General features: G+C 39.5%; 1 protein-coding gene across 1 annotated transcript in view; it reads left to right on the top strand.

Moving 5' to 3' along the window:
• Positions 1-9,868, top strand: part of gpr107.L (G protein-coupled receptor 107 L homeolog) — a 41,862-nt gene extending 31,994 nt beyond the window's left edge. Inside the window, exons 16-18 of the mRNA XM_018241386.2 lie at positions 834-917; positions 1,007-1,134; positions 7,742-9,868. Coding sequence (XP_018096875.1) covers positions 834-917; positions 1,007-1,134; positions 7,742-7,838 — 309 coding nt within the window. The 3' untranslated portion in view covers positions 7,839-9,868. The remainder of the gene's footprint in view (positions 1-833; positions 918-1,006; positions 1,135-7,741) is intronic.
• Positions 9,869-13,263: the final 3,395 nt, after the last annotated feature.

Raw genomic sequence — 13,263 nt, 5'->3', positions numbered from 1 at the left:
TTTACATGTTTTTGGTGCTCTTTTCCATCACCTTACTGTATAGGTGCTTTAATGCACCCCCTTTTCTTTGCCAAGAATGATGCCATCACTCTGCACCTGCCCTTTGCAACGTCAGCCCCAGGGTCCCCTAATTTGCCTGCAGCTTCCCAAACAATAATGACTGATAAAAAGGACTCTAGTTGTGACTTACCTTATCATGAAATCCAATATATTTCCACGGTCGGGTTCTGGGGACAGTGATAGGGCGTAACTACAGACCCTGCAGCTGCAGGGGGGCCCTGGTAGGATAGGGGTCCCCACAAGGCCCTAATTAATGAGCAAGTATATGGGTAAACCTCTGGATATGATGGGCGCCCTAAAACTAGGGATGCAACAAATGCATTATTTTGGATCCGGCCGAACCCCCAGATCCTTTGTGAAAGATTCAGCCGAGAACCAAATCTGAATCCTAATTTGCATATGGGAATAGGAAAACATTTTTTTTGCTTCCTTGTTTTGTGACAAAAAGTCACGCGATTTCCCTCCCACCCCTAATTTGCTTATGCAAATTAGGATTTGGATTCAGTTTGGTATTCATCCGAATCCTGATAAAAAAGGCAGAATCCTGGCCAAATCCTGAACCGAATCCTGGATTGAGTGCATCCCTGCCTAAAACAAATTTGCTGTGGGTCCCAGTATCATCTAGTTATGTCATTGGACGATGACCCCCATTTCAATGTTAGAAAGAAACTATAAAACAAAAAAAATGAAGACCAACTGAAAAGTTGCTTAGACTCGGTCATTCTAGAACGACATCTCTTAACGCACCCCCTTTACTTTTCTCTTGCCTCCAGATTGTTTGCTTCATTTACTTCACCCGAATCATCGCCATGTTCATCAGGTTTGCCATCCCCTTCAAGTGGAAGTGGATGTACCAGGTAATTGTACATACATGTAAATAGCCGGACTCTACATGATGCCGCATTGCTGATCAGTATTAATGTGACTGTTGGGTTATCACCTCCAGCTCTTGGACGAAGTGGCCACGCTCATATTCTTCGTACTGACCGGCTATAAGTTCCGCCCAGCGTCTGATAACCCGTATCTGCAGCTTTCTCAGGATGACGACGAGGACGACCTGGAAATGGAAGCAGTGTGAGTAGAAATATAGAGGTGTTGTGTTGTCCAATATTAAAAGTGGTGGTTCACCTTTAAGTTAAGTTTTAGGGGCAGATTTATTAAGGGTCGAATAGAAAAAAATTTTTTATGGTCAATACTCTCATTCAACTAGGGAATTATCTAAACTCGATTCGAGTTTTTTAAAAGAAATAGATTTTCAAAATTGATCGTACTCTGGCACTTTAAGAATTCGAATTAGACTATTCGCCACCTAAAACCTGCCGAATTCATGTATAAGTCAATGGGAAACATCCAGCGTCCAATTTGGAGATGTTTGTAGCCTAAAAGTCGAATTGAGTTCGGTGGAATTCGATTTGAGTTTTCGGGTTAGTAAAATTCACCCAAGTTTTACATATTCAATTTTTTTTAATAAATGTGCCATTTTAGTATGTTAAAGAATGGCTATTTCTAGGCAACCATCAAATTTTTTTTTTTTTATACTTTTTTTATTTGCGCCTTCTGACTCTTTCCAGCTTTCAAATGGGGGGGTCACTGACCTCATCTAAAAAAAATGCTTTGTAAAGCTAAATTATTGCTAGTTTTTTCCTCTATTTTTCCTCAGACCTCTCCGATTCATATTCCAGTCTCTTATTCGAATCAATGCATGGTTGCTAGGGTAATTTGCACCCTAGCAACTATTGAAATTGCAAACTGCTGAATAAAAAGCAAAATAACTCAAAAAACACGTAATATAAAATGTAAATCAATTGCAAATTGTCTCATCATACTAAAAATTAATTTAACAGGGAACAACCCCTTTAACAGTGTCTTTTCTGATACACTGTGGGATACCATATGCATTGGGAACACTATGGGGCAGATTTATCAGTCGATGCTGTCAAATTCGACTAGGGATTGTTTTTTTAAAAGAATTCGAATTCGATTTTCGAGATTGATCATGGGAGGCGTCCAGGGATCAATTATGAGTTGTTTGCAGCCTTTCTGACATTTGAGTTTTTTTTTTTAATTCAAATTGAATTCGATTTGAGTTTTCAGGTTGATTCTATTCATCCGATTTTATTAATAAATTTAGATTGGTCGAATTTCGAGTTTATGGGTTTTTTAAAAAAGAAAAAAGTCACATGAATTCAAAATTCGACCAATCAAAATTTATTAATAAAATCGAATGAATAGAATCAACCCAAAAATTCAATTCTAATTAAAAAAAACTCGAATTCGACCCTTGATAAATGTGCCTCTCGGTGTAAACTTCATATCACAAGGAGTTGTTCACCTTTGAGATAACTTTTAGTATGATGTAGAGAGTGATATTCTGAGACAATTTGCAATTGGTCTTCCTTTTCTTTGTATTTTTTAATTGCTTCACTTTTCGTTCGGCAGCTCTCTCCACTTTGGAGTTTCAGCAGCTGTCTAGTTGCTAGGGTCCTAATAAACTTAGCAACCGAAAATAAGTGACCGAAATATGAATCGTCCTGTATCTGAATAGAACCATTATACATTATAAAAAGTAACAAATTGTAGCCTCAAAGAGCAATAATTGTTTTGGCTGCTGGGGACTGCGACCCCCATTTAAATGAAAGAGCCCAAAAAATAGTCAAATAATTCAAAAACTATTGAAAAAAAAAAGTAATTAAGACCAATTGAAAAGTTGCTTATAATTGGTCATTCTATAACATACTAAAGTGAAAATGAAATAAAATCAGCTGGATTTACGATGGCAGGTTACTGAAGCAAAATTGTATTCCCATTTGTCAAGATATTTACTCATGTAGGGATTGCAATAAATAACCGTTGTAAAGTCCATTTATTTATGGTTCTAAGAAATAAACTCGTTTACCGAGCCTGGGACAATAAACCGGTCACATCTCAAGTCAAATGAAAGGGAAATGAAAATGTGAGTCCTGTGAAAATGGAACCGTAGTTTAGCCGTCCCACAATTACCATCTAATAAACACTGTCCTATATTATGATATATAGAGTTCCTCTTATAAAATAGTACTAAGAACCCACCCCCTGTAAATAAAACAATTTACCGATATAAAATTCTGGCTTCCAGCCGGGGCCTACCTGGCCAGGAGCAAGAATTTATGTAAATCGTTTTATTTACAGGGGGGTTGTTAGTGCTATTTTAAACTGCAAAGTATATTTATTGTATTTAGTTGTTTATTATCTCTTATTATCTGTATTATTACCGAGAAAAAGGAAATCGTTTTCAAAAATTTGAATTACTTCATTATAATGTTTATCGGAGATGTCCTGGATCTTTCTGGATAATGGATTTCCGGATAACTGATCCTATCCTATGTTAACTGTTCACCATAAAAATATCTAATATCTTTAAATTAAGGATGCACCGAGTCCAGGATTTGGCCTTTTTCAGCAGGATTCAGATTCGGCCAAATCCTTCTGCCCGGCCGAACCGTATCAGATTCCTAATTTGCATATGCAAATTAGGGACGGGGAGGGAAATCACGTGACTTTTTGTCACAAAACAAGGAAGTAAAAAATGTTTTCCCCCTCCCACCCCTAATTTACATATGCAAATTCGGATTCGGTTCGATGTTCGGCCGAAACTTTCGCGAAGGATTCGTGGCTTCGGCTGAATCCAAAATAGTGGATTCGGTGCAACCCGAATTTAAATAAACCTGGGAATTTACTTTTATTATCAATAACCTGATAAATTGCACTTTGTATTGTCTGAGTTTGTATATATAGTAGGGATGCACTGAATCCACTATTTTGGATTCGGCCGAACCCCCGAATCCTTCGCGAAAGATTTGGCTGAATACCGAACCGAATCCCAATTTGCATATGCAAATTAGGGATGGAAAGGGGAGCTATTTTTTTACTTTCTTGTTTTGTGACAAAAAGTCACGCGATTTCCTTCCCTGCCCCTAATTTGCATATGCAAATTAGGAGTTGGTTCAGCCGGGCAGAAGGATTTGGGGTAATCCGAATTCTGCTGAAAAAGTCAGAATCCTGGACGAATCCCAAACCGAATCCTGGATTTGATGCATCCCTAATATATAGTGAATAAAGTTACCGAGGAGTTTCATGACCATATAAAAGTACGAAGCCAAGGAACTCCGAGGTGACTTCTAATATCCTCATATTTTTGCAACTGGGGGTATTTTATTTATTATATATAAAACACAAGTTTCAGTGAGTCATGTGACAGAAATGATATCACTAAGCTCCGCTTACACCCGATGACATCACTAAGCACCGTTTGTAAGGATGATATCATTTACTGGATATTCATGGCTCTTGTGTATCATGGTGTTCTATTGAACTCGTTCGTATCACAGCGGAGAGTCACAGTTCATCTAGAACACACTGATTAATCAAATGTAAACGTTTATCGCGGATTGGGTAAAAACTCGAAGATATATCCCCTTACCAAGAATAAAGAGACCCTGCTATGCTGTAGAATCCTAGATAAAAATACTGCTTTGGAAACTGGAACTGCCAATTACAACACTGCTTTTTATTTCACACACACACACACACCCACACACCCACACACCCACACACCCACACACCCCCACACACCCACACACCCACCCACACACACACACACACACACACACACACACACACACACACACACCCACACACCCACACACCCCCACACCCCCACACCCCCCCACACACACACACACACACACCCACACCCTGTTATCCAGAATGCTCGGGACCTGGGGTTTTCCAGGTAATGGATCTTTTTGTAATTTGGGTTTTCATACCTTAAGTCTACTAGAAAATCATGCAAACATTAAATAAACCCAATAGGCTGGTTTTGCTTCCAATAAGGATTAATTATATCTTAGTTGGGATCAAGTACTGGTATGGGACCTGTTATCCAGAAAGCTCAGGACCTGGGGGTTTCCGGATAATGGAACTTTCCGTAATTTGGTTCTTCGTACCTTAAGTCTACTAGAAAATCATGTAAACATTAAATAAACCCAATAGGCTGGTTTTGCTTCCAATAAGGATTCATTATATCTTAGTTGGGATCAAGTACTGGTATGGGACCTGTTATCCAGAAAGTTTAGGACCTGGGGGTTTCCGGATAATGGAACTCTCCGTAATTTGGTTCTTCGTACCTTAAGTCTACTAGAAAATCATATAAACATTAAATAAACCCAATAGGCTGGTTTTGCTTCCAATAAGGATTAATTACATCTTAGTTGGGATCAAGTACAAGCTACTGTTTTATTATTATAACACGGAAAATGGAAATCATTTTTAAAATTTGAATTAACTGGATAAAATGGAGTCTACGGGAGAGCTTTCCGGATACCGGGTTTCAAGATAACGGATCCCGTGTGTGTGTGTGTCTATCTATCTATCTATCTATCTATCTATCTATCTATCTATCTATCTATCTATCTATCTATCTTCTATCTATCTATCTAATTTGGGTTTCAGTGTCTAATGGAAAGGGTAGGGGGCAGCCGACCCCAATATCAAGTCAATATAAGGGCCATGGAGCAGAGACAGAGAAAATGTGCTATAGCCCTAACTGTTTTCTGTACAATCAGTCGGCTTTGGTGAGTGTTTGTGTACAATCTGTTCCCTGTAGATGGGCCCGTGGTGTTTGCGTGTATGTATACACTGACTGCAGCCAATTCTCAATAATTAATATGGATACCCCCCTCCCACTTGTCCCTGTGCTTTCTCCTACCAGAACAATGGGCTTTTTTTTCACTCCGTGAATCTAACAGACAGATGGGAAAGTAAACATTTCTCCAAGATGGGATATTCTCTAGTAACATCCGCTCATCTACGTTTAAATATTTAGGCACCTCAGTGGAAAATATCATTTTTGTGATAGGTCCGTGATTTTTTTTTTCTCTTCTTTATATAAATTTTCCTCCGACGGTCCCCTGATGTCTCTTGTAAAGCGCTAAAGGGGTTGTAGCCCTTTAACTAAACTTTTAGTATGATGGAGAGAGAGTAGAGAGAGACAATTTGCAATTGGTTTTCATTTTTTATTATTTGTGGTTTTTGACTTATTTAGCTTTTTATTCAGCAACTCTGTCGTTTCAGCAATCTGGTTGGGATCCGTTATCCGTAAAGCTACGAATTACCGAAAGGCCGTCTCTCCATTTTATCCAATGAATCTAAATTTTTCAAAACATATTTCCTTTTTCTGTGTAATCATAAAACAGTAGCTTGTACTTGATCCCAACTAAGATATAATTAATCCTTATTGGAAACAAAACCAGCCTATTGGGTTTATTTAATGTTTATGTGATTTTCTAGTAGACTTAAGGTATGAAGATCCAAATTACGGAATGATCCTTTATCTGGAAGACCCCAGTTCCTGAGCATTCTGGATAACTGGTCTCATTCCTGTAATAATAAAACAGTCGCTTGTACTTGATCCCAACTAAGATATAATTAATCCTTATTGGAAACAAAACCAGCCTATTGGGTTTTTCATGTTAAGTGATTTTCTAGTAGACTTAAGGTATGAAGAACCAAATTACGGAAAGATCCATTATCCGGAAAACCCCAGGTCCCGAGTATTTTGGATAACCGGTCCCATACCTGCAATGTGTAACTGTGCAATATACAGGTATAGGACCTGTTATCCAGAATGCTCGGGACATGGGGTTTTCTCAATAAGGGATTCTTTCTGTAATTTGGATCTTTATACCTTAAGTCTACTAGAAAATCATATAAACATTAAATAAAGCCAATAGGCTGGTTTTGTTTCCAATAAGGATTAATTATATCTTAGTTGGGATCACGTACAGGTATAGGATCCCTTATCCGGAAACCCGATATTCAGAAAGCTCCGAATTACGGAATGGCTGTCTCCCATAGACTCCATTATATCCAAATAATCCAAATTTTTTAAAATTATTTCCTTTTTCTCTGTAATAATAAAACAGTAGCTTGTACTTGATCCCAACTAAGATATAATTACTCCTTATTGGAAGCAAAACCAGCCTATTGGATTTATTTAATGTTTAAATGAATTTCTAGTAGATTTAAGGCATGAAGAAATTATGGAAAGATCCGTTATCCGGAAAACCCCAGGTCCCGAGCATTCTGGATAACAGGTCCCATACCTGTACAAGTTATTGTTTTATTATTACAGAGAAAAAGGAAATAATTTTTTAAAATTTGGATTATTTGAATAAAATGGAGTCTATGAGAGACAGCCTTTCCTTAATTCAGAGCTTTCTAGATAATGGGTTTCCAGGAAACGGATGCCATACCTGTACCATCATGGGTCCTAAGATGCTTGATTCTGTGTTCCCTATTACTAAATAAAACAAGGTTTCCAATAAGGATTAATTCTACAGTTATATTATACCTTAAGTCTGCTAGAAAATCATGTAACATTAAATAAACCCAATAGGCTGGTTTTGCTTCCAATAAGGATTAATTATATCTTAGTTGGGATCAAGTACAAGTTACTGTTTTATTATTACACAGAAAAAGGAAATATGTTTTTAAAAATTTGGGATAAAATGCAGTCTATGGGAGACGGCCTCTCCCATAGACTCTTTCTGGATAACGGGTTTCCAGATAACAGATCCCATACCTGTACCCCATCAACCTGTTTTTGTTTTTTTCTCTAATTCTCTCATTTTTAAACCCACAGAGTGACGACCACAGGCGCAACGGAAGGAGTGAAGAAAGTGAAGAAGGTGGTGAACGGCTCCTCGGAGCCCCGGTCAGACTGGGAGAGCACTGCGTGAGGACGGACCAACCCAAACGACTTTTAATTTATTTTCTACCAACGACAAAAAAAAAAAAAATGCGGGTCAGACTGGTACACTTTCCCTTTCTTTTCCTATTACAACTAAGACAATTATTCTCCTGGCTTAATATCCCCACCTTCAAACGAATGCGCCTCCATTTTTATTTTCCCTTTGTACCATACACATTAGGACGTGGTAGCCCTAAATGAACTCCTGGACATTTAGTGCCCAGCGATGGTGCAAAGAGGAGCCACAGCTTGTGCCTCCAGATTCCATATTCCATAGGAACTAATGAGCTACTTTACTATATCCTACGTTCCCTGTTGGATCCCAACTTTTATTATGGTTCCACCTGCTGGAGGTTACTTTCATATGTAAATATTCCTTTTGATTTTATAGGGGAGAGACTATACGATCTCTCACACACACACATATATATATATATATAAATAGGAATATAGGAAATGTTATAGAGGTAATTATTGTAAAGTGCCGCACACCCCACCATATGGGACATGGTTATTGTTGCTGCTGGACAGATGGACAGACACAGGTGGGGAAAGGACAGATCTCTATTGTGTGCAGTGCTTCCTTCAGTCCTACCTTGGCCGCTCTGTCTCCAGTAGTAGAACCCTAAACAAACATGGCTTCCCTCAATAACCATGTGCTACCCTGGGCAATAGTAAACTGAGGCTGGTGGGCGTGGCCTAGTCTATTTCCCATTTAAAGGGCCCGTACGTGCTCCTCTTCTCTGACCAGCCTCCTTCATTAAACTATCCGAGCTCTTCTGATTTACAGATCATTTTGTGTTTGCTAATAATACAGAAGACTTTGAGGGGGAATATATATATTTTTTTTTAACCATTTTAAATATTATTGCCCCTAACATTTATAGACAGAAAAGCTATGGCCTCATCTTGATTGGCTGCTGGAAAGGCAAAAAGTAAGCTTTATCAGAAAGGTCTATATAAATACACCAGTAAACCCTCAAAGTAATGCTGCTCTGAGTCCTCTAGAAACTTGGCATGCACCGAATCCAGGATTCAGTTCAGGATTCTGGCTTTTTCAGCAGGATTCAGATTCGGCCGTATCCTTCTGCCCGGCCGAAACCGGGGAGAGGAAATTACGTGTTTTCCCCTTCCCGCCCCTAATTTGCATATGCAAATTAGGATTCAGTTCGGTATTTGGCCGAATCTTTCACAAAGGATTGGGGGTTTCGGCCTAATCCAAAATAGTGGATTCAGTGCATACCTAAAAGAAACGCAGCATTTCTTTGCTTCTATTGTGTACTCATAGGCTTCTGTATCAGACTTCCTGTTTTCAGCTTAAACCTCCAGGGCTAGGGCTTGAGCATGCTCAGTTTGCTCCTCTCTCCCTCCCTGCTGTAATCCGAGCCCAGAGCTATAAGTGAGCAGAGAGAGACTCAGGGAGGAAGTGATGTCAGAGGAGCAAACTGAGCATGCTCATGCCCAGGGCAAGGAGGTTTAAGCTGAAAACAGGAAGTCTGATACAGAAGCCCATGAGTACACAATAGAAGGAAAGAAATGCTGTGTTTCTTTTGACAGAGGACAGAGCAGCATTAGTTTGAGGGTTTACTGGTGTATTTATATAGACCTTTCTGATAAAGCTTACTTAGTTTTAAACCTTTCCTTCTCCTTTAACACCTTATAGGGGCTAATCATTTATATATTTATCAGAATTAAAGGCCATTGCACCTCACAGAGGTTCATGGGAGTGTTGGCTCTGTGCCCACAAATTCTTTTCATCCCCGTTATATGTTAAACTTCTTCATAAGCAGATGGGCGTGTTGGGCAGTAAGAGTGTGGCTTAGCAAATACAGTAGGGTATGACAGTGACTTTAACACTTTACTTCCCTGTTGCCTGATATGCAACGACTCCTGAAACTGTTCATTACTGTAGAAGGCCAGCACCTAGAAGCAGTGAGCAGGGTGCTGTTACTTTTTAAGTTGCAAGTCTACACTTTATTTTTTTTTTTGTGAATAAAAAATTGTATTTGCTTTACTAAATTTTGTGAAAAAGCTAGGTTTACTTTGCCTTTGTATTCTTGTATTTAGGTTATAAGTATTAACGTGCACAGAATATACCTTCATGCATACGAGAGTTAGTTGTAGTCAATTATACAGGAAAGGAATGTTCTGGGCACACAATAAGCTATACCCTCATACTGTACTGTCTAAGGCAGAGGTCCCCAACCTTTTTCACCCTTGAGCAACATTCAGATGTAAAAAGAGTTGGGGAGCAACACAGGCATGAAAAATGTTCCTGGGAGGTGACAAATAAGGGCTGTGATTGGGTATTATTAGCCCATTATGTGGACTGGCAGCCCACAGGAGGCTCCATTTGGCAGTACAGCTGGTTTCTATACAACCAAAACTTGCCTCCAAGCCTGGAATTCAAAAATAAGCACCTGCTTTGAGGCCACTGAGAGCAACATCCAAGGGGTTGGGGAGCAACATGTTGCTCGCGAGCTACTGGTTGGGGATCACTGGTCTAAGGGAATCAATATGGCACCTCCCTCCTCCCATATGTATAAATACAAATATACAGAGAAGGAATGTTCTGGGCACACAATAAGCTATACCCTCATACTGTACTGTCTAAGGGAATCAATATGGCACCTCCCTCCTCCCATATGTATAAATACAAATATACAGAGAAGGAATGTTCTGGGCACACAAGCTATATCCTCATACTGTACTGTCTAAGGGAATCAATATGGCACCTCCCTCCTCCCATATGTATAAATACAAATATACAGAGAAGGAATGTTCTGGGCACACAATAAGCTATATCCTCATACTGTACTGTCTAAGGGAATCAATATGGCACCTCCCTCATTCCATATGTATAAATACAAATATACAGAGAAGGAATGTTCTGGGCAGATATATGTACCCTAGTTCTTTTCTTGCCAAACAGGTGTCTGGACAAGCTCAAATTGAATTTATTAGCCACCTATCTTAGCGCAAATAGAATATAGCAAGGGTTTAATTTAAGCAACAAGAGGCTGATAGATGACATTTATAATCTGACCCTAATGTTAGTCCCTTGTAATGACAAAGCTATTTCTATTGCTGGCATGTGCAGGGTTAAATCCCCTGACTCATTCATTCCCCTGTCATGTGATGATCAGTATTGTGTGTGCAAGGCCTGTGGGATGTGCCGGTGCAGAGCAGTGAAGGTGCTGCATTGCAGTAGTGCTGAGCTTCAGTTCGGGTGCTGGGTGCAACTCGTTGCAGAGAGGGAGGGGGCTGTTTTATCAGTCTCTTGTGCACAGGGAGACACTGCTTGGGTTTTTCATTCACCCACTCTCTGCCAGGAAAAGAATGACGTCTTGGCTAAGCTGCAACTCCCAGCACCCCCTCGCTAGGCCGTCACCTGAATCTTTGAGTCTAGAAATGGAATAGAAAGCCCCTGCTTTGAAAAATTGTGTTGCTACTGGGCCTCCCCATTAATGGGGCCCCCTACAGTATAATTGCAGGCCCCTCCTACTTACCCATCAGGCTGTTTGCACGTGTGAAATGGTATCAAGCAATAACTGATTGGTTGCTATGGGGCTGTCGGATAGGCAACAGTTGATAAAGCTGATAAAGCCCCGTCTTTACGAGGCATGGGTAAGATTCCATATTGTGGGAATGCTTCTGAAGGGGACTGCATGGGGTCCAATAGGTGCTGCTGGATCCTTGCCCGGTGCCTGTACAAAGCTGAGATTTGCTGCAATTAAACCTTATTTTCATGAGCAATAGAGCCAAGCGCCTCCACCCAAACAGCCCGTCTGTCATCGCCAAGCAACTGTCATGTTATCATGCACAGAAGCTGCTCCCCACCCGGTGCCTTTAACTGCACCTCCGTACAAATCTCAGATAGTGCTGGGGGCAGCCATGTTTGTGCCCATGGTTGGCTGGAATGCTGAGAGCCATAGAGCTGGGAAATGCAGGGAGTTTTAGTTACGCAGAAGCTGCACTGAAATGTTGCAACAATATGGGGATTTGTAAATGTGGTGTCTTTATTCCCATGCCAATGTCATCTCTGCAGTCTGCTGCTCTAAGTTCGTTTAGTGGTACAGGTATTGGATCCGTTATCCAGAAAGTTTCTAAATAACGGAATGGCTCTCATAGACTCCATTTTATCCAAAAAACCTACATTTTTAAAAATAAGATATAATTACTCCTTAGTGGAAGCAAATTCAGCCTATTGGGTTTATTTAATGTTTACATGATTTTCTAGTAGACTTAAGGTATGAAGATCCAAATTACAGAAAGATCAGTTATCTGAAAACCCCAGGTCCCAAGCATTCTGGATAACAGGTTCCATACCTGTTGTAATAAAACAGTAGCTTGTACTTGATCCCAACTAAGATATAATTAATGCTTATTGGAAGCAAAATCAGCCTATTGGCTTTATTTAATATTTACATCATTTTCTAGTAGACTTAAGGTATGAAGATCCAAATTACAGAAAGATCCATTACCAGGAAATCCCCAGGTCCCAAGCATTCTGGATAACAGGTCCCCTACCTGTAATAATAAAACAGTTGCTTGAACTTGATCTCAACTAAAATATAATTAATCCTTATTGGAAGCAAAACCAGCCTATTGGGTTTATTTAATGTTTATGTGATTTTCTAGTAGACTTAAGGTATGAAGAACCAAATTACGGAAAGATCCATTATCCGGAAAACCCCAGGTCCCAAGCATTCTGGATAACAGGTCCCATACCTGTAATAATAAAACAGTAGCTTGTACTTGATCCCAACTGAGATATAATGAATCCTTATTGGAAGCAAAACCAGCCTATTGGGTTTATTTTGTGTTTACATGATTTTCTCAAGGTATGAATTACCATTATCCGGAAAACCCCAGGTCCCAAGCATTCTGGATAACAGGTCCCATACCTGTAATAATAAAACAGTAGCTTGTACTTGATCCCAACTGAGATATAATGAATCCTTATTGGAAGCAAAACCAGCCTATTGGGTTTATTTTGTGTTTATATGATTTTCTCAAGGTATGAATTACCATTATCCGGAACACCCTAGGTCCCAAGCATTCTGTATAACAGGTCCCATACCTGTACATATTGGCACCTGCCAGAAGAAGCAACAGTTAAAGTGGTGGTTCACCTTTAAGTTAACTTCTAGTCTGTTATTAAATGGCAAATTTTAAGCAACTTTTCAATTGGCCTTCATTTATCTTTTTTTTTTTTTGTAAAGCTTTTCAATTATTCACCGCCTTCTTCTTTCCAGCTTTCAAACAAGGGCCCCATCTAAAAAAGGCTACAAATGTATTGTTATTGCTACTTTTTATTACTCGTCTTTCTATTCAGGCCTCTCCCATTCATATATCAGCCTCTTCTTCAAACAAATGAATGGTTGCTGGGGTAAAGGACCCTAGCAACCAGA

This window comes from Xenopus laevis, chromosome 8L (genome assembly GCF_017654675.1).
Source record: "Xenopus laevis strain J_2021 chromosome 8L, Xenopus_laevis_v10.1, whole genome shotgun sequence".
NCBI lineage: Eukaryota > Metazoa > Chordata > Amphibia > Anura > Pipidae > Xenopus > Xenopus laevis.
Note: the sequence above shows the minus strand (reverse complement) of the source record. Positions and strands in the feature narration are given on the sequence as shown.